Genomic DNA, 22,838 nt, shown 5'->3' on the forward strand with positions numbered 1-22,838 from the left:
TTTGGTACAAGTTCTAAATGAAAATTTTGATATAAAAAAGATTGAGGACAATTTTTGCTTGTAAAAATCAAGAAGAAACCAGAGAGGTTTCTTCTTCAACCAGAAGACTTGAAAATTTACGAGACATACATATTTAATGATGTGCTACAGACTCTACATTATTTATGAGTCAGGCTACCCTCTGGCTGTGTTTTAATTTGATCACCAGCTAACTGTTAAACTTTTGCTCTGTTAATGGACATCTGGCCTTTACATTGAGAAATAGGTTGAAAAGAAATATCTACCTGGAGGAAAAGAAGTGATCATAGAATATCCTAAAAAACCAAATCCCACCTTGTCTAATTGTGACCACTGCTGGCGATTTCATTCACCAGAGGTTCAGGGGAGATTAGGACGGTTGACACCTGGTATACTGGATAGACTTTACTAATTCTTTGTTTTTTATTTAGATTTTTTTCCAATGTGGACCATTTCTAAAGTCTTCATTGAATGTGCTACAATATTGCTACTGTTTTTTTTTTTTTTTTTTTTTTTACAATATTGCTACTGTTTTATGTTTTGGTTTTTTGGACATGAGGCACCTGAGATCATAGCTCCCTGACTAGGGATTGAATCCACAGCCCCTGCATTGGAAGCTAAAGTCATAACCACTAGACTGCAAGTGGAAGCCCCTGAGGATAGATTTTAAAAATCCACATTATTAACAGAAAGAATCAAATCACCACAACACAAGGCTTCATACACATTCATCTATGTATAGTTTTATTCTATTCTATAAATAATTATACCCTGGCTGTTCTCAAAACTAATTTGAAAAGACACATAAAAGGACAAAAATATGTTAACAAATTTCACACCAGAAGGTTAAGAAAACAACCATGCTGTATCCTATTCACAGAATTCCTTTCATGACCTTTTCCTGGCTAGATCTACAGAGAACAGAATAAAAGTTGGAACGCTGATCTGGACAATTCATGGAAAGAATCAGTTATTTCGGTCATTAGAAGTGTAAAGATTAGGTCTGCCTTCTTTTAGCTTATCTGGTTTGCAGGAACTGCCAACCAATATTACAAATCTGACCAACTTCACGGGATAATATATAACAGTGTCTCTAACAGGGTTCCTGCCAAAAGATCAATTTATTCAACAAAGTGCATCTGAAACCCAGTGCTGAGAAGACTAAATGAATATGGAGAAAGAGTTCCCAATAATTAAACTAACTGAAAACTGCAAGTCATTTCTGGTGTAGAGTTTTTCTAGTCCATGGTCATGTGAAGAAATGCTTACAGAACGAGAAGATTCCATTTACCACAGTAAATGTAACAAGAAATTCCAGATACATTACTAAACAGCTGCTTCTTCCCCTCAAACACACCCATCCCGATGCCAACACACTCGTGCACACACACATGGACCTTCTCTCCAATCACGGTCCCGAAAGATCGCTGGCCTCAAAGATTTATATTTTGTGGGACAACTGAAGGGAGCAACAGTTGTCTGGCACAGCTGCAGTCTGAACGCAAAGGCCGGATGGTGGAAGTAGTATGTTCAGTTCCAACTGTTAACTCAAGGGAAAGATTTCTCAGAGTAATGTACACTTAGAAACTCAGCCCAGAGCAGCATGTGGTTGGTCACTCAAACCCCACAGAGCTCAAATCTCAAGGGCCAATCTGAAAACAGAAGAAATGGGCGGTTCCTCAAAATACTTGAGATGTTCATAACCATAAGCCTTTCGACTTTGCCCATTGAGATGGAATGGGTTCCTTAAAACTTCTGAATACTGTAGTGTCAATGAAGGCCAACACCCCACCTTTCTCCATTCTCTCTGATCCTTATCGTTTTAGAAATACATACTTTTTGCAGAGTTGTGATCAGTGGGCAAATAAAAGAAATTATTTTTACTCATTTTTTCCTCCCAAAGACTATTTTATCAGATAATTCTAATAGCCTTTTCCTTCCTCTTTGCAAGAATGCTGTGATACTCAGGGAATGAACTCATGGTTGGTGACCAGGGAGGAAGGGTGGAGAGAAAGAGGTAGACTGGGAGTTTGGTATTGACACATACACACTGCTACATTTAAAACAGATAACCGAAAAAGATAAAAAAATAAAAATAAAAAGAAGGTTGTGATACTGGCTATAATTGTTTATGACTTACTTTTCTGGTAAGTCACCAGGCCATAGTAAGTGAGAAGAAATTAATTTGATCTATGCTAGGGATTATGTTTTAGAACCTTTTATGTGATTTTTTAATAATTTAGATTTAAAATTAAAAACTATAATTTTTATAATATACTTTGTAATAGTTTTTTTTAACCTCAACTTTTAGAAGAGGGCAAAAATAACAGGAAGTCTATTTCTATGCAATATCTTAAAGCTTGTCTAAAGATTTTGCACATATGATGTAACTGCTGAGCCAACATTCTCTTATACATTCTTTCCTCACTTTTAGTGTCTGGTCAAAACTTTATCATAGAATGTTTCCATGAAAGAAGTGAAGCAGCTGCTCTGCTTTATAACAGTCACCATTTTAAGTAGAATTTGCCCATATCATAACTTATGCTCAATAAATAACAGCTGTCACTATTATTATGGCAATCCATGTCTCCTAATGTATGTGCTAAGGATTATATTTTATATAAATAAATAAACATTTGGATGTGAGAGCTGGACCATAAAGAAGGCTGAGTGCCAAAGAATTGATGCTTTTGAACTGTGGTGCTAAAGAAGACTCTTGAAAGCCCCTTGTACTGCAAAGAGATCAAACCAGTCAATTCCTAAAGGAAATCAACCCTGAATATCCATTGGAAGGACTGATGCTGAACCTGAAGCTCCAATACTTTGGCCATCTGATACAAAGAGCCAACTCACTGGAAAAGCCCTGATGCTGGGAAAGACTGAAGGCAGGATGAGAAGAAGATGGTTGGATGGCATCACTGAGTCAATGGGCATGAGTCTGAGCAAACTCTGGGAGACAGTGATGCACAGGGAAGCCTGGCATTCTGCAGTCCATGGGGTTGCAAAGAGTTGGACATGACTGAGTGACTGAACAACAAAATAAATATTTATACTTATATAAATATAACATTTTGTTCCATAACATGTTTTTCAAATTGATCATGATGTCAATTTGTGGGTCTCAGCCAGGATTTTATTTAAAAAAGAAAGTAAAACACAAAGGAAAATATCTGAATGCATTCCACTTGGTAAGACAAAATATTTTGTGAGACTTGTAGTATTATGGGGGGGAGGTGTGTATCTAAAAGGTATTTCTTACTATGGGGTGCTTTTACAAGTTTCAAGCTCATTGTTACAAAGTATATATTTCCAAAAAACATAATGTAAAGATAGGCATTTACTCTGGAACAAAGGAAAACAACCACATTTACTTTTCTGTAACAGTCGATCCTTCTCTTTTATATTCAAAGCACAATTACTCAGCTTTTTACATTGCATTAGAGGTATTCAAACCACTTAAAAAGTAATTTTCCATTCATTTTCCATGAGCACTATTAGAGAATTAATAGGCCAGCATTTGTTGACACAATTATTTTCCACAAATGGATTCTCATTCCTTTTCCATTTATCTAACTATGAAATAATAAGACATCCAAGGACTCTTGATATTTAGTTTTCTGTTCTCTCATGACGTTCTATCTCCATGGCAAACAAGTGACAATTCCCTTTTATGACAAACTGATGTATAGCCAAACAGCATTTCATTGGAAATCATGAAAAATAATTCTAATAAATCTATACAAAGACTAACCTACCACATATACTCATCCAAATTAAAACTCTTCAAATGTTTCTGAACTCTCTTCACAGAAATCAAAATATTGTGGGCAGAAGAAAAATAACCAATATGCAATATCTTGCATTTCTTATGGAGAAAACAGGCCAAGTAGGATATAAAAAGAAGCATCAGTTATTAGAGGTCAAGTGTTAGGGAACAAATACAGGAGTTCCACACTCCCTTGAAAAATCACAAACTCTCTCTTGGTATTAATCCTATGTTACTGACATCAACATTCAGCATGAGGATTAGTTGCTGGTTATGACTATGGGGAGAGTGAGCATTCTACCTCTAAACTGGATTCACAAATGTGCTATTTTATCTTCTCAACATTTATTCTGGTTAGACAACTGAAAGCTAACATTCATTTTCTCTTTTTCTTTCTTTTTCTAAAAATTAAAAACATTATATATTTATTATTTTTTATTTGTACCAGGTCTTAGTTGTGGCATGTGAACTCTTAGTTGCAGTATGTGGGATCTAATTCTCTGACCAGGGATCGAACCCGGGCCCCTTTCATTAGGAGTGCAGAGTCTTACCCACTGGACCACCATGGAAGTCCCTAACATTCATTTCAAATGGAAGAAGTTCCCACAGGAAGCCTTTTCATAATAAGTGCAGAGGTTTTAAAGAGCAGGGAAGATCTTAAGAGTCTCCTAAGTCACAATTTAGTTCAAACTATTTACTGAGTACCTACTCCATGCCAGGCACTATGTGAGGACCTGGAGACACAGATGTTTCCAATCCAGTGGGAGAGATCTAAAAACATAAATTTTTACAATTCTATATGCTACAGACTACGCCTGAGGTATGTTCAAGATGTGAAGGAGGCATAGAGGAAGATCACCAACCCAGACAGGGTGCCAATGGAGATCAATGAAATTTCTTAAAGAAGTGATGTTCGAACTCAGTCTTAGAGAAAAGAGTTCCCCCGGGAACTTAGGTCATAGCGCATGATACATGTTCATGCTAAGTTGCTACAGCTATGTTCGACTCTTTGCGACCCTATGGACAGCAGGGCTCCTCTGTCTACGGGACTCTCCAGGCAAGAACACTGGAGGGGGTTGCTGTGCCCTCCTCCAGGGGACCTTCCCAATCCAGGGACTGCACCCATGTCTCTTATGTCTCCTGCATCGGCAGGCAGGTTCTTTACCACGGTGCCACCTGGGAAGATCTAAAACTTGCGTGCTCTTCCATTGGCGGGGAATCGAAGCAGGCCTCCCCCATGGCAGCCGAGGATTCTACCACTGAACCACTAATGCTTATACAATAGATATTCAGGACATTGCAAATAAGGTTAAACATGAGACTTGCAAAATTTGAAAAACGACAGTGTGATTTGGTTCAATCTAAGCATTGCACGTATTTGGAATTCTGCAGGTAGTTTGGTAACACTGGATCAGTGAGAGGGGAAGACAAGACAGACAAGGTGAAGAGGGCAAATATCAAATCAGAATCTTCTGTGGGAATTCAAGCTGGAACAGACTCAGGTTGGGGTTTTATCCTAGGACTAGGATACCATTCAAATCACTAGGATTGCCTAAGCATTGAAAAATACTACTTAGTAAACTTTAAAATGCCAAAAGGAAATTTAAAACATTAAAAAATTATATTCATAATTCTACCTGCTTAAAATTACAACTATTTTAAAATCTTGTTTCCTTCAATTTTACTTACACAGTTTCTTAATAAACATGTCATCTTAGAGCTCATTAACTTTTGCACTCTATTACTTAACCATGACTGGTACATCTCATCACCTGTAATCACCATATCTGTTATTCTGAAGGCTGCAGAGCATTCCACTAGGTTCTTACCACTGACAACTCAACCATTTTCTTTTTGTCTGTCATGCAGGCAGTTTCCAGACTTTCCTATGCCAATGGCATTTTTTATAAGCAGCTTCTACATGTATATTTTATCTTATGTTTTCCTTGAGGTAAATTCTAAAATTACCAGGCTGAGAATGAATATCTTCATAACCTTTTGTTACCCAGGGGGAACAGGGCTGGGTACTTACTGTTTTGCTCCAAGTAAGGCCTGTGGTGTGGTGTTCCTTGATGTATGCTTGAAGCTCGCTCCAAATGTTCAGATATGACTTCACCCAATCCACATGACGTAGATCACTTTGTCATAAAAGAGAGTGGAAGAGAGGGGAATTAGGATCTAAAATAAAAATTTAACAACACTGGAAGGCATGTGGCAATCCAGTAACTAGAGCTCCAGATGACTCTGGAACAACGGTCTTTCTAGTCCAGTAACTGTGAACTGAGTCTGAAAAGAACCTCGAAAGGGTATGGTTCAGGTCTGCCCTGGGAGGAGCCGAGTGCCCTGAGGTCTGGTGTGGAGCAGAGAGGCCCGCGGAGAGAGCACCCACCGAACCCAGTCAGTTCATCCTCATGTCATCTCTCACAGGGAGATGAACACAGAGGGGAGATCATTTCTTTCTGTACTGCTTCTGATGCAAAATGAAAAACAATGTGCTTTCAGGCAGGAGAATGGTACTAAAAAGAAAAAAGGTCCTTTGGCTTTTTTTCTAATAATTTGTGGAATTACTCGATTGAAAGTGTAACCAAATTGGAGAATTTTGCACTGATAAGGAAAGTTGCTATAGTAAGAAAAATGATTTCCTACAAACAGGTAACACTCAATAATTGTAAAGGGACAATCACTTAGATTAACCTAAGTTGATACTCATAATGACAATGAAAGCAAGGCAGGGCACGGCCAGTATTTTTATTCCTATTTTACTTAACCAAGAAGTGGTAAAATACTTACCTTTTAAAACTAGATTAATGTATAGAATTGGGAGAACTGTTAGAAACATTAAATTTATGATATAAACAGGCAAAAATAGTTGCATTTCCTTTGGATAATTTCCAACCACACATTTTTTTCTACTTTGAATAAAGTAGTGGTAAATGAGAAAATGATGAAATCTGTTACCAAAAATTTAATCACAAACCTGGGCCATTAATCTGAAGACAATATCGGAAGGAAATCTCTATTATTTCGCCTTTGTCAATAATGATTTGTCTCTGGATATATTTTGCTTTCCTTGAAAAGTTCTAAGTGAAATGAGCATGTTTAGAACTCCAGCATATTAAGTCATGCCATTTAAGAAAAAGAAAATGGGGAACTGAACTCATAACTATCTGCCCCTCAAAAAGGAAAAACATGAGTGATTTTGTTCCACATTTTTAGATTTACTGACTACATTAATCAAATCTATGAAATATTTCATTGTCACTTTCTCTCAATTTTATAGTCAAAACCCCAAATCCACATATTTATCTATTATATGGTATTTAATTCATACATGTGCGTATGTATGCACAATACAGTCTGTAGGCATTCTAGAAAAAGCAGGTTGCACATTCAACATACTTCTATTAAAAAGCTTAACACATGAAGTCCAAACCCACATAGGCAAATTATTTTTCTTTTAACTATTATAGTACCATTTAACTTGAAGAAAGTTCTAGCTAAATGTGTAGTAAGGAATAACAACATGGTCCCTTTTAACCCAAAGGCAGACTCTGTGCTTAGTTGTGTCCAATCCTTTGCAACTCTATGGACTGTAGCCCACCAGACTCCTCTGTTCATGGGGATTCTCCAGGCAAGAATACTGGAGTTGGTAGCCTTTCCCTTCTCCAGGGCATCTTCCCAAATCAGGGATTGAACCCAGGTCTCCCACACTGTAGGCAGATTCTTTACCATCTGTGCCACCAGGGAAGCCCTTGTCTTAGAGACAACAAATTGAGGAGGACTTAACTATACTTCCGGAGCTGACAACTCAGCCTCAGTTCCACTTCCCCTGGAAGAAGCTATGGGAGGGATGGGTGACTTTTAATGACTATGACTCAGAGAAGTTTTACCTCTGGAAAGTCAAAATAATTAACTTGCTCTTTTCATTTATTGACAAAAGAGCTGAGCAGCCAGTCAAGCCAGCTGAAAAGGCTCCACAGATGCAGAGTCCACTGCCCACAGCCCTTCTGTGTAAACCACAAGGAAGCCTGCCTTTCTACTCCTCCACCCACGGCTTGTCTGTCAGGCAGGCAGCAGCGAGCCTGCCACACTGGTGATACCTCATCAATGAGTCCGCAACACCCCGCAGCCCTCACTGAGCCCACACAAAGTGCAGACACGGCTGGCTTGGGTGTGCACATAAATGGGTGTGAGTAAGCACTTGTGGAGTATTCTGCTTTGTTCAGGTTGGCACTCCTGGAAGCTCCATGGTGACTGAGGACTGAATGCATTTCCCCAGCACACTACACAGTCTTAGGGTGGTCCACTAAGTTTAAATGGATTGTCCTTGATGCTCTCAGGAGTAGTTTTTCTACCTAATAGCTGACCGAGAGGAACAAATACTAGACTTTCTTTGTTTGTGCACAAAAAAGTGCAAACTCTTAACTCTCTCGGCTGTACGACACCTGGAGAGAATCACTCACACCATGGCCCTCAAGACACACTCAAGTAGGGACTGGGAGGACAGGAGCTGATGAACTGAGATAAAAATAAAAGTGGCTTCCAAGGGTGATGTGCAAAAAGGCAGAGGCTCAGGAGGTGGCTAAGGTGTCCTGAATAGGCAGGTACAGATGTGTGTCTGTGCATCCCAAGAAGGGATTAGGTAAAGAGGTCTTTTACGATGTGGAAGTCACTGTGCACTGTTAATGCTGACATACTTTTGCAACTTAAACTTGTTCTTTCCTGAACTGCTATTTTTATGTGGGCAGATTGTCTTGCATTTCTGATGCCTGTTCTCATTCATACTGCACAGTTCTGTAGTCTCTAACACAAAGTGGCAACATTTGGAGTTGTATCACTGGGCAGGACTGCCTCAACCACAGTTCTATGGGTGCGGGGAGTCTGTTACTATCAGAGCTTAAGTGAAACTTCCTTAGGGTGGGAGAGACCTCAGGAGGGAAAAAGGTGTGTTGAAGTCAGAAGTCTCTAGAGCTGCTCTTCCCGGAAGAGCTAACACAGAATAACTAAACTCTATGAGAGGAGGAGAGTACTGTGGTTGCTTTTTGTCTTATTCTGTTTTGTATAGTAGCTTTCTGGGATATAACTCATATCCTAGGCAATTCATCCATTCAAGGCATACAATTCAATAGCTCAGTTTGAACTGTGCAATCATTACCACAGTCAGTTTTAAAACATTTTCATCACCCCCCAAAGAAACCCGATACTCATTAGCAGTTACTCCACACTTCTACCCAATTTCCCCAGCCCTAGACAACTGCTAATCTACTTTCTGTCTTTATGGATTTGCCAATTCTGGAATTTTATATAAATGGAATCATACAATATGTGGTCTTTTGTGTCTGACTTCTTTCACTCAGCATGTTTTCAAGGCTCATCCATACTGCTACTTATTTTTTTAAATGGCTGAATAATATAACCTTGTATGGATATACATTTTACTTATCTGTTCATCAGTTGATGGACGTTTGGATTGTTTCCACATTTTGCCTACTATAAATAATGCAGCTACGAAATCATGTACATGGTTTTGTGTGGACCTATGGTTTCATTTCTTAAAAAGAAAATACATCTAGGAGTGGGACTGCTGAGTGTGACTGGTTTTTTGTTTTTTTTTTTTGGTAGTAAAAAATGTATTGGTAGGTATTTCTTTTCTTTTTTTTTTTTTTTTTGGTATTTCTTTCTTTAAAAAAGAATTATTTACTTATTTATTTTGGCCATGCCAGGTCTTAATTGCAGCGTGTGGGATCTAGTTCCCTGACCAGGGATTGAACCTGGGCCTCCTGAACTGGGACACAGAATCTTAGCCACTGGACCACCAGGGAAAGCCCAGTTGATATTTCTTTATATTTTTCCTCATTCAGTCCCATTTCCAGTTCTAGCCCCAGTCTGAGGCTCTCTAGGACCTGTTATTTGTGCTGGAGACTGCATGTCCTTTTCCACTCACTCTCCAGGCAAAACCTGCTGATTCAGTCTCATCTGTGAATTTTCAACAGCTTTCTGGATGATGGCTGTTATTACCGATGTCTCTGTCCACCCAACTGCATTTCATCTGAATGCAAGCTCTGGTCTCCCTCTCACTGACCTGGTTTATTGTCTCATCTCATTTCTCTTCCTCACTTCTAGGTCCTTTCCTAAAATCCCCTGTCTTCTCTCTGCTCATTCACCAACTCTATTTTGATCAATGGGCTTCCCTCGTGGCTCAGACGGTAAAAGAATCCACGTGCAATGCAACAGACCAGGGTTCGATCCCTAGGTTGGCAAGATCATCCCCTGGAGGAGGAAATGGCAACCCACTCCAGTATTCTTGCTTCAAGAATCTCATGGACAGAGGAGCCTGGCGGGCTACAGTCAGACACTGCTGAGTGACTAACACTCACTCAAGTTTTGTCCATTTAGGGCTGGTCCATCACAAACCTCTCCTTATTGTGGGGATAGGCAACAGAGTGACATGCATCCCTGTGGCGAGAGTTTACTCATTACCAGAGAATTGAGGCAAGACTGTCTCAAACACACATATTATCTGGACCATTGATTTCACTTTCTACTTTGCTTCACCTACAAAGATGGGATTTTTCCTTAATGTTTATAGTCAAGTAGCCTTTGAAAGGAATCAGCAATGAACTGTATGAAGTCTGGGGACTAATGTTTAACAAACAATCAATTGAAGATTTGGTCAGTAAAAGAAGGTACGTACCTGTGTTTGTAGTCCTTTAAGACCCTGTTAGTGTAAAAGGTGGCCGCGTCGTTCATCTCCTTGACATAAGGACCAGGTTTGGGGGACTGAGAGAAGAGGGCCATCACCCAAGCATAGAAAGAAAAAAAATATAGGATAAGAAAGAAAATGCCTTAAAGAAGAAGAGAAGCAATGGAGATGTCAACTGGAAAACTGGAGACAAATTTTGTTCTGTAAGGATCAGTGAAACGCTTCCTGCATCTCAGAACACAAAGCCCTGAACTTCAAGTGGGGGTAAGAAAGAGCTGCTGTGTTCAGCCTAAAAGGAACCTTCTTTTCACTGAAGGATGAAGGATGAAGGAGGCTGGAGGTGGCCATGAGTTTTCCCAAACACTCCAAAAACTCGCCGAGGTGCAGGGGCGACATTCCAGCCAGACTCACCACGGCTATCCACCCAAGGGCGGGAATGCTTTCGCTGACGGCTGAGAGATGATTAAACATTGTACTCCCCCGGTTCCTCTCTCTGAAAGTCTGGATCTCCTGAATCTTTTCGGATATTGGTTTCAGAAGTGCAGCCACGTCGTTCTGTAAGCAAACATGGAGCACTGTTACTGAGGACAGACAGAAACATTTCGCCTCCATTCACGCTGACCTAAGCAGGACTCAGCACTTGTCAGGGGCTTTCAGAATAGAGCGGATTTTTTTTTTTTCCTTATGGTCATACTGTATTTTTACTCTCTGAAGTATGAAAATTGCATGGATTTCTTACATTATTAATACTGCTTCCATAGGAATGGAAAAATATCCAGCCATAAAGTATGGCCCCTGTTTTGAAGACTTCTGAATGCAACACAGTGAAATTGAGTGCAGATCAAGTTATATTTTCTAATGGAACACATAGATATATCACCTAATGGAATGATCAGAATAACACACACCTAAAATCGGAATAGGTAGAGGTTAGTAAATGGGTATCTTCTTATTCCTGTGACGTGAGGGAGGGACAGTCCTTGGTTTTTACCATAATTACAATAACCCATGCAAAAAAAATGGAATTCTTTCACTGAAGTTCTTTGTAAGAAAGTGATGGCTTATGATATTTATGTTGGGCTGGCCCAAAAGACTAAGATGTTATGGGAAAAGCCCAAAGGAACTTTTTGGCCAACCCAGTAAGTGATCTCCAAGGTTTCTGCCAGTTTAAAAGTCTCTGAATGACAAGATTCACTGACCAGCTCTTTCCTATCACGTATCAGTGATATAAATGCAAGCAAAACACTTTCCAATTGAGATCTGCAGGTGGACAGAGGAGTATTTTTCTTTGGGAGAAACAGAAATACAGGGAAAGAAAGCAAAGTGTTCTTAAAGTTCTCAGTGGGCTTTTATTTCTTCTGCTTAATTGAGAAATAATTGACCTACATCACTGTATAAGTTTAAGGTGTTCAGTTCAGTTCAGTTGCTCAGTTGTGTCCAACTCTTTGCGACCCGTGAACCACAGCACACCAGGCCTCCCCGTCCATCAGCAACTCCCGCAGTCCACCCAAACCCATGTCCATTGAGTCGGTGATGTCATCCAACCATCTCATCCTCTGTCGCCCCCTTCTCCTCCTGCCTTCAATCTTTCCCAATATCAGGGTCTTTTCAAATGAGTCAGCTCTTCGCATCAGGTGGCCAAAATATTGGAGTTTCAGCTTCAACATCAGTCCTTCCAATGAACACCCAGGACTGATTTCCTTTAGGGTTAGGGTGTAAATACATGCAAATCAAACCAGTGCAATGATTTGATTTACATATACTGTGAAGTGATTACTATAATAGGTTTAGTTAATTAATATCCACCATCTGATATAGATACAATAAAAAGAAAAGGAAGAAAAAACGTTTATCCCTGCGTTGAGAACTCCAAAGATCTGTTCTCTTAACAGCTTTCCTACAGATCACACAGCAGTGTTAACTACAGTCATCATATCGTAATTCATCTTATAATTTATTTGTAACTACGGGTTTATACCTTATGACTATCTTCCTCTGACCCCCTCTCCCCATAGCCCCTACTTCTGGTAACCACAAATCAACTCTTTTTTCTGTGAGTCTAGGTGGGTTTTTGTTTGTTTAGATTCCACATGTAAGTGAGATCACACAGAATTTCTTTCTCAAACATATTTCACTTAACATGATGCCTTCAAAGTCAGTAGACTTTTAAAATTCTTCCATCTTGAAGAAGGTGAAAAAAAAAAAAAAGGCTGCTTCAGAAGCAAGCCAGGTCTTGTGGAAAATTCATGAATACCTTCCTACCTTCTTACTTTCCCTTCCTGGCCATTATGAAGGAAAGGTCTTAGAGATTTGACAGGAAGACCCTGAACCAGAGTTGTTATGAGCTGTACTGTGTCCTTCCCAAATTCAAATGTTGAAGTCCTAATCCCTGGTACCTCAGAATGTGACTGTATTACGAGGCAGGATCTTTAAAGAGGTACTTAAGTTAAATCTGAGGTCATTAGTATGGGCCCTAAACCAATCTGACAGGTGTCCTCACAAGAAGAGGAGACGAGGATGCAGAGGCCATGTGATGACACAGAGAGAAGACGGCCGTCCACAAGTCAAGGAGAGAGGCTTCAGAAGAAACCAACCCTGCCGACACCTTGACTACGAATCTCTGTAATTCTGAGAACACACCTTTATTTGTGTAAGCCATCCAGTCCATGGTACTTTGTTCTGGCAACACTGGCAAGCTACTGTAAAGATGTAATGACAGAATGGGCCTTCCAGGTGGTCAGTGGTAAAGAACCCCCCTGCCAATGCAGCACACTTGGGGTGAATCCCTGGGCCAGGAAGACCTCCTGGAGGAGGAAATTGCAACCCAGTCTAGTATTCCTGCCTGGAGAATCCCATGGACGGAGGAATCTGAAGGTCTATAGTCCATGGGGTACGACGGAGCGACTGAGCACACACACAATGACAGTGCGGGAAAAGCAAACGCCCCCAAACCCTCAATAAACAGACAAACAAAACCTCTCTAAACAGTCCCTGCCCCAAACACAGCTCTTCCATGCTTCTTGGCTAATGACGGCCAAAGTCAGGTTGAAATGCCCTTCTTGGAATTTCACTCTTTAGAAGGCAAACATTTCCCTCTTTGAGAGACTTTTTTTTAGTCCAAATTCAACACCCAATCAAAGGTGTGTTATACAGGTTTCCCCAGAAGGCAGTTGATTTTTAATTATGGAACACCAGTAAAAAGCATCCTAATTTTCTCCCATGATTTGCTCAGCCATGATGCTCTTGATGCAATGACATTTTTGAGAAAGGCCAGAATATTTGAATTGTTAGTGATATCTGGCCTATTGCCCCAAGAGGAAAAAGAACCAGAAACTGTGTATTTACAATGTTAGCTAGATTTATTAAGGCCATCCTTGTTTATCTCTAACTTCCCAAGAACAAACTCTAAAGTCTGAGGAGACAGAGTATTCTGGAAGATATTTTATATTGGTTATCTGATGAAAGCACCATAAAGACTGAGAAAGTTTTCTTTTGCCTTAGTTTGGCATTTGCGTGAAGAATTGTCCTCATTAAAAAAAAAAAAAAAGCAATGCTGAGAGAACTAAGTACAACGGCTACTTCCAAAACCCTAATAAACAGTACAGCTTTTATTCTGTGCCAATAGATTTCTTGTGCGCTTTAAAGGAGGCTTACATTTTCCAGCTCATCCTGAACTTTCATAGCTGGAATCGAAAACACAGAACATGAGAGTTATGGTGTGATTTCCATCAAGGCTGATCCTGTGGGATAACAGGGGGAAAGCGAATGGTGGGAGGGGGGAGGGGAGCTGTTAGAGGAACTCCCATCTGTTTATGCATCAAGCACATGAGCTTCCCAGGTGGCGCAGTGATAAAGAATCCACCTGCCAATGCAGGAGACTCAAGAGATGTGGGTTCAAGCCCTGGGTTGGAAGGATCCCCTGGAGTAAGACATGGCAACCCACTCTGGTATTCTTGCCTGGAAAATTCCATGGACAGCAGTTGGGCTACAGCCCATAGGGTCACAAACAGTTGGACATGACTGAGCACACACACAAGCATACTCAATACTTAGAGTTTGAATTGCACTGAGGTCAATTACCTCTACATCAAGGCTTTCCACTGATAGATTATTTTAGAGGCATCTGTTTTTTTTTTTTCTCAATGGAATGCATTGGTGCTGGCTTTTCAGACAGAGCTAGAAGCTAGTGTGCTTTGGAATGACTTTATTTTTATCTACTTATTTAGACAAGTAGCCACGGGTCTTAGCCACAACACTTGGGATCTTTGTCACACCACACAGGATCTTTCGTGGTGGTGCATGGATTCTCTAGTTCGTGGCATGCAGGCTCAGTTGCTCTGTGGAATGTGGGATCTTGGTTCCCACACCAGGAACTGAACCTTTGGACCACCAGGGAAGTGCCTGGAATGACTTTAAATTGGCCAGTTTTATATGTCTCACCCAGATTACTTTCTAAAAAACTTATCACTCGAGTTTTTTTTCTTTTTAATTCCAAGAGACACCTCCCTAAAAGAAAATTATTTTTCAAGACTTATGTGAAAATTAGCCAAAAAATCTCCCTTTCCCTTCTTCAGGTTTCTGTGGCTTGAATAGAAGGTCAAAATGGCCAAACTGGAGAAGATGCATGTGCAAACTGTGAGTTTCAGCGAGTGTGTTTCCAAGGGCTGTCTTAGCTTGATGGGACTGTACTTGGAAGAGTATTTCAGGATTCCATGTCTTTATGACCCTAGTTTCTAAATGCTTTAAAGTTGAAGAATTGAGACCCATTATCAGATTCATCTCAGTTTAGCTCCAGAAATAATTGTTTCACAGAAAGTAAAACTAAAGAGCTTTATCAGCGAGCTTTGTAGAGACTTTACCCAAAAAGGAAAACCAAATTCCCACTCATGCTGTTTTGTAAGGGAGGGAACAAACCCTGGGAGTTTGACCTTAAAGATGTGCCATTGAGTAAAAAAAATAAGCTTGTTATTTCTGGAATCCATGGTTCTTGTGTAGTTCTATGTCAGGTAGAAAATGGATCAATCTGCTGTTATTTCTTTCAAAATAATTTCTTTTCTTGATTATCCTCTTTATGTGAAAATTGGAGAATAAAGATGGATAAACTATAAGTAAACAATGTTATTGTTCAGCCACCCAGTCACGTCTGACTCTTGCAACCCCATAGACTGCAGCACACCAGGCCTCCCTATCCCTCACCATCTCCCAAAGTTTGCCCAAGTTCATGTCCATTGCATCGCTGACACCCTCTTCTCCTTCCACTCTAAGTAAACAATAAACTTCCCTAAATCCACCACAAAGAGAAAAACACTGCTAAATGTTTTTTTTTTTTTCTTGTAGATATAATTACTGCTGCTACTACTGCTGCTAAGTCGCTTCAGTCGTGTCCGACTCTGTGCGACCCCATAGACAGCAGCCCACCAGGCTCCTCTGTCCCTGGGATTCTCCAGGCAAGAACACGGGAGTGTGTTGCCATTTCCTTCTCCAATTCATGAAAGTGAAAAGTGAAAGTGAAGCCACTCAGTCGTGCCTGACTCCTAGCGATTCCACGGACTGCAGCCTACCAGGCTCCTCCGTCTATGGGATTTTCCAGGCAAGGGTACTGGAGTGGGCCATTGCCTTCTCCGAGGTATAATTACTAGAGATATCTTAAAAAACAGCAATGTTTTCTTTATAAATAATAGCTATTAAGACCATAAGGAATAGTCTTGAGTTGAATTTAAGAGGTTTAATTAAAACAAGCAAGCACAAAAAACAGATAAAAACCTACCCACATATTGGCAAGTTCTGTGAAACTATCATTTTTAGAAAGGATGTTTTAAATATAAATGCTACAAAGACATTATTGTTACAACTCAGGCAAACTTAACAGCATTAAAGTAAAAATTGGACTTTTAAGATATTTGAATCCCACCAATGTTAAAAAATCCTAAGAAAGCTCATATCAAGCAGTACATCTTAGCCAACCATACTACCAAATATCAATAACTGTTACTTTGACTTACATGTTTTTGTATCAACAAATTTTACCAGCTGGTTCCACTTGAGTACACATGAGTATATAGCACAGAAAACATATAGAAAGATACTAATCAAAGTGTTAACATAGGATTTTCATTCAATTTTATTGCCTAATCCATACACAGTAAATTTTCTAATAAGTACACACACTTCTTTTGTAATGAATGGAAAAGTTTTAAAGCATATTAACCAGTTTTGTACCTTCAATAGTGGAAAAAAATTTACATAGGTGCTATTAAATTTATAAATATAAAAATATTAAGACTTTCACCATTAGGGAAGTAGCTTCAGGAAAATATGTGCAGAAATTATTAGAATAAATTATTCAGATGAAGAAGAACAGTTAACATTTTCTCAGGCAAAGGTTATCCAAATCAGCAACAGTGTTTGCATCTAAAGTATATCATTTGGGCACATCCTAATAAATGGAGCAATTGTTTTTACCATTTTAAGTCAAAAGCAATTTTTTTTTTTTAATCAGAGATGTTAATTTGCGTTAACTTGGCTTTGTAGGTATTTCTCTAGACTAATTTCCCTTCATTGTTCCTCTAATTTAGAAATTTCCACTGTCCAGGAATATTTTGGAGGTTTCAGAATATCCTGATGATCATACTTTCAGAAACATCTGCACATTTAAGACAACTTGAAAATTTAAGACATCTGCAAAACCGTCACAGAAGTCAATCTAAATAAATTAAACCAACTGAGCTCCATGGATGTACATGATACTATGGTAGCTGCCATTATATTGCATTATGACAAATCCCTTGAAAAATATTTTATATGTCCTTAAGACTTTATATTCCATATATGTCTTATTTTATGACTGTTAAAACTCTTAAACTGACTGGTTCAAAGTTGGGAAAGGAGTATGACAAGCTTGTATATTGTCACTCTGCTTATTTAACTTATATGCAGAGTATATCATGTGAAATGTCAGATTGGATCAGTCACACACTGGAATCAAGATTGCCAGCAGATATATCAACAACTTCAGATATGCAGATGATACCACTCAAAAGGCAGAAAGTGAAGAGGAACTAAAGAGCCTCCTGGTGAGGGTGAAAGAGGAAAAGCTAAAAAGTTGGCTTAAAATTAAACATTAAAAAAACTAAGATCATGGCATCCAGTCCCATGACTTCATGGCAACTAGAAAGGGAAAAAGTGGAAGCAATGAAGGATTTATTTTCTTGGGCTCCAAAATCACTGCAGATGGTGATTACAGCCATGAAATTAAAAGATGCTTATTCCTTGGGAGGAAAGCTATGACAAACCTAGACAGTGTATTAAAAAGTAGAGACATCACTTTGCTAACAAAGGTGCATATAATCAAAGCTATGGTTTTTCCAGTAGTCATGTACAGATGTGAGAGTTAGACCAAAAAGAAGGCTGAGCACCGAAGAATTGATGCTTTTGAATTGTGGAGCTGAAGACTCTTCAGAGTCCCTTGGACTGCAAGGCGATCCAACCAGTCAATCCTAAAGGAAGTCAACCCTGAATATTCACTGGAAGGACTGCTGCTGAAGCTGAAGCTCCAATACTTTGGCCACCTGATGGGAAGAGCCGACTCATTGGAAAAGACCCTGATGCTGGGAAAGATTGAGGGCAAAAGGAGGGGGGGTGCGGCAGAGGATGAAGCGGTTACATAGCATCACCGACTGGATGGACAAGAATTTGGGCAAACTTCAGGAGATAGTGAAGGACAGGAGAGCCTGGCATGCTAGAGTCCATGGGGTCGCCGAGTCGGACACAACTTAGCAACTGAACAACCACAACAACAAAACACTTAAAAATATACTCAAGAATTCCAAAGGCTGTTTTTTGCTTTTATTCCTTAAAAATCCTTCTTAAAGAATCAAATTCTAAAAAAAAAAGAATCAAATTCTGCCATTTGCAACAATGAATGGACCTGGAGGGTATTATGCTTAGGGAAATAATTCATACAGAGAAAGACAAATACAATACATTTTCACATATATATGGAATTGATTTTTTGTTTTGTTTTGTTTTTTAAATTAAAAAAAATTTTTTTTTTTATTAGTTGGAGGCTAATTACTTTTAAAAATAAATGAATATAACAAAACAAAAACAGATTCATATATAGAGAACAAACTGGTTACCAGGGGGAAGAGAGGTGGGAGAAAGAGCAAGATGGGGAAGGGAATTAAGAAGTACAAATTATTAGGTTTAAAATAAACAGGATGCACGCATGTAATGTATAGCACAGGGAATATAGCCAGTATTTTATAATAACTTTAAATGGATTTTAATCTACAAAAATACTGAATCACTATGTTAAATACTGAATATAACATTGTAAATCAATTATAATTCAAATAAAAAAATTTCTTTTGGCTGCACTCTGTGGCATGTGGGATTTAGTTCCCTGACCAGGAAGGGGGAATCTTAACCGCTGGAAGCTGGGGAAGTCCCCAACTATACTTCAGTTAAAAACAAGTCTTCTTAAAGAGTAAAATGTATGAACTGTGTTTGAGAATGAATTGCATTGCCCTGATACCTATGAGAGAAACTTCCAACATGCATAAACTTCCACTTAAATTTTTAATAAAAATCTATTAACAACCCATTATACTCATCAGCACATCCTCCCCCAGTAATAATATCTAAGAAATAAACTATTTCAGAAAAACATAGAAAATAATGACAGGCACCTCTGTGTATGAAACATAATTTAATATTTCATTGGGGCCAAGGATCATCTCTGATATCCCTTTACTGACATTTCAAAAAAACAGCTGGAAATGCAGAGGTCTGGATCCCAGGACAGATATCTCTTCAGAAAGAACCTCAGGGGTAGCACTGAAGCTGGATGCCAAATTGCATTTTTCTTATAAAGGTAGAATAGTTGCAAATCAGGCTTTTTTAGTGTAAATTTTTTTCTGCCAAAGCATTTAGCAAACCACAGGCTAAAGAGCCTTTTCTAAAGTAATTTTTTTACTCTTCAGATAACAACTTACACTGTTGCTTATCAATATACTTTAACTTCTCAGAATCATTCAAAGCCTTTTTTAGGATTTTGGAGCCACTGACCCAACGAACAATGGATGTTTGTCAGTTCCCACTTCCTGTTTTTTTTTTTTCTTTGCCACTGTTCACAAGTGTGAGCCCGATTTCTCATCATTTTTAATTTTTGTCCTACACTATCGTGGGAAGCCCTCACTCTAAAACTTACATTATCTGAACAAGAACAGTTTTGCTGACATGATACATAAGCTGCTATTTTCTCCAAGCTTGCAATGTGTCACCTGTCTCAGAAGGGTAGGTATGTGATACAAAAAGTCAAGTTTGATAGAAATCTAAAAGTTTACACAGTGATTCACAATGATTTGTGTCCTTATAATATCTCATCTCCTGAATCTTGCTGCCACAACAGGGGTCAGAAGACAATAAAAATGAACAAACTTAACATTAGCTGCTGTTCATACTGAGATTTATAATTTTCATTATATAGGTTCTGATAGGAAGAGTCTTTCCCTGATACTACAGAAAATGATAGTCCAGTCACAGAAAACACGTCTTTTCCATTCACGTATTGTTGTGCTGCTAACTGTGTGTGAGGCACAAATGAAGCCCTAGTGCCTCTCTTCTGGACTTGACAAAATGTGTTCCGAGAAAATGCTGGGTTCATGGCAGGTACATGGGATTAGCTAGATTATTTGAGATCCAGGAAGGAAGCAGTGGTCAATAATGGGCAATGATGAATAAATACACACAAAATCATGGCAGAGAGAAACCAGAAGCAAAAATTAAGTTGAAAATCAAAAGCTTAACCTGGTTACCCACAATAAGCATAAGAGAGTAGACTGGATGGTCGAGAAGAATCTCATCTTGTACTTTGTCATTGTTTCAACTTATTTTATGGACCTAGCCAAAAAGACATCAACATTCTCCCTCTCTGGGTAGGTACTGTCTGGCTTCTGACGATGATGAATTGTATAATCACCTATAATTTTACTTCACGGGATTCTGAACATTAAAGCTGAACAGCAATCTCACTGTGCTTTACTTGAACACACAGGACTTCAATAACTAACAGTTTCTAAAATTGGAGAGAATTGCCAAAACCATTCAAATTTGCAAGCCTTACAAAATCTAAAATAATATATCAGAAACTAGTTCTCTGAGATGGAAAAAAAATCCAAATTGCTATATATTTTAAAAATTGAAGTATATTTGATTTACAATGTTATGTTAGTTTGTGGTATTCAGCAAAGTGATTCAGTTATACATATGTATTAGTTTTCATACTTTTTCATTGTAGGTTATTGTAAGATATTGAATATAGTTCCCTGTACTATACAGTAAGACCTTGCTGTTTATCTATTTTATATATAGTAGTTTGTGTCTGCTAATCCCAAACTCTTAATTTATCTCCCCCCTTTCCCCAAGTACTATGCATTTTTTTTCTACCAATGTTTGTGGAGTATGGACTGTATGCCACTCATCATATTGATTGGTTTTCCCTACTTCTGTCTGCTTTCTAGTGATAAATCTCAGTTTAAACCACCAATATCATCATCTGAAGCACCCTTGCACAGTCAACTGCATTTACTGGGTCACTGTTGTTCCCCTGGATAAATGGGCCCATGGTAGAGGGATAGTTAGATCTTTTCTTTGAGATTCATTTGTGCAGGACACGGCTGAGATGACGTAAATCTTTAGTTTCCATTTCAGTCTCAGGAGGTGCAAAAAAAACTGCAATAGCTGCTCTATGTCTTAAGACATCTCACAAGATGAATTTACCAATAACTGTACCAGCTGCTAATATAGACACAGGACTTGCCAGGTGGCACTAGTGGTAAAGAACCACAATGCAGGAGACATAAAAGATGAGGGTTCGATCCCCGGGTCAGGAATATCCCCTGGAGAAGGAATGGCAACCCACTCCAGTATTCTTGCCTAGAGAATCCCATAAACAGAGTAGCCTGGTGGGCTACGGTCCATAGGGTCACATAGAGTCGGACCCGAATGAAGTGACTTGGCACGCACTGATACAGTGCTCTAATCACGCTTAATCAGAAATCAGCTTTCTCTCTCCTTTTAAAAAATATCTGTTGAAACTCTTCAAGTTGTACACTTCTTTTATTTTTAATTTTTGGGGCACGTGGTATGGGGGATCTTAGTTCCCCGATCAGGGATTGAACCTGCGCCTCTTGCACTGGAAACACAGAGTCTTAACCATGGGTCCACTAGGGAAGTCCCTTGGTTCTCTCTGTTAAGGTTAGTAGAATCTTTGTCAGGTTCTACTGATTGCTGTTCCCAAGAGCCATGCTTCCCACAGTGCATCCAACAGAGCCCCAGTCCCAGTTTGGTGAACAGCCCAACACAAATGGGGCATCCTGGTCCATGGAGTTTGGGGGGACTCTGCGCACAGCATCTCCCTTTTGGCCAGTCAGGACCCACCTCAGAACACTAAAGGAGTCACTAAAGAAGCCCATTTATCTTGCTTACCTTGATGTTTCTCAAATTTTTTGGCCCACAGAACGTTTTATTCCACCCACCCGTCTCCCTCAGTTTTGTAGGAAATTGGTTTTCTGTAGAACAGACTCCAGGAAAGGTTGGCAGTGGAAGCCTGTGAAGTGGCTTCAGAGAGTCACTGGGATCCACTGGGCTGCTCGCTGTGTGTTCATTTGTCCTCTCAGTTATGCTTGTTCATTACCATGGAAACACTTTCAGGGGCATTTAATGGAGGCAAAGAAGTCTCTTCTCTTCACATTTCTAACACACACACACACACATACCCACACGCATACCCAGGCTGTTTTCGGGAGCTATAATCACCTCTGAGAGGACTGTTGGCATGACCCTCCCCACTCCGCACTGAGAGTCTATTTTCTCTTGCTGCTTCACAGTCGGTCGTTTTTCGGCCAGCCCTGCCCCCACTTCCAATCACCACTGGCAGTCAGAATCTCTTTCCTCTCCTTTTTCCTTATCTTTTTTCTTCTTGCACACACTGAACCTTGTGTTTGGAAAGGCAGACCATTTAGAAACAATGTCCCTGCATCACAGTATTCCTTCTACAGAGCAAACTGAGGGCTAATGACATTTGTTTGCCTTTCATCTTCAAGTCTTGAAGTCTTCCTATGTGCTGTCCCATGGCCATGGGATGCTTTTTTGTTACCCAAGAGGGATTTCTGGCTCCTTCCAAGTCCAGATGACTCCCATAGCTTCTCCTGACAGTAAGTCTCCCTCATGCCAGATCACATGCACTTGAAATCCTATTAGTGCTGGAGGATGGCTGGGCTTGGTTTTCCACACTGACCCCGAAGGGAAAGTGTGGCTAACGCCATGTGTGAAGCTACCAAACCCTCC

The 22,838-nt window shown here is 39.5% G+C and overlaps 1 protein-coding gene across 1 annotated transcript in view; it reads right to left on the reverse strand.

Moving 5' to 3' along the window:
• The window catches only part of CAP2 (cyclase associated actin cytoskeleton regulatory protein 2), a 134,318-nt gene that overhangs the window by 32,817 nt on the left and 78,663 nt on the right, over window positions 1–22,838 (reverse strand). Inside the window, exons 5-7 of the mRNA XM_061147562.1 lie at window positions 10,899–11,042; window positions 10,479–10,564; window positions 5,817–5,922 (exon numbers count right to left, since the gene is read on the reverse strand). Of these exons, the coding sequence (XP_061003545.1) occupies window positions 5,817–5,922; window positions 10,479–10,564; window positions 10,899–11,042 (336 nt within the window). The remainder of the gene's footprint in view (window positions 1–5,816; window positions 5,923–10,478; window positions 10,565–10,898; window positions 11,043–22,838) is intronic.

Source organism: Dama dama, chromosome 7 (assembly GCF_033118175.1).
Source record: "Dama dama isolate Ldn47 chromosome 7, ASM3311817v1, whole genome shotgun sequence".
Taxonomy (NCBI): Eukaryota; Metazoa; Chordata; class Mammalia; order Artiodactyla; family Cervidae; genus Dama; species Dama dama.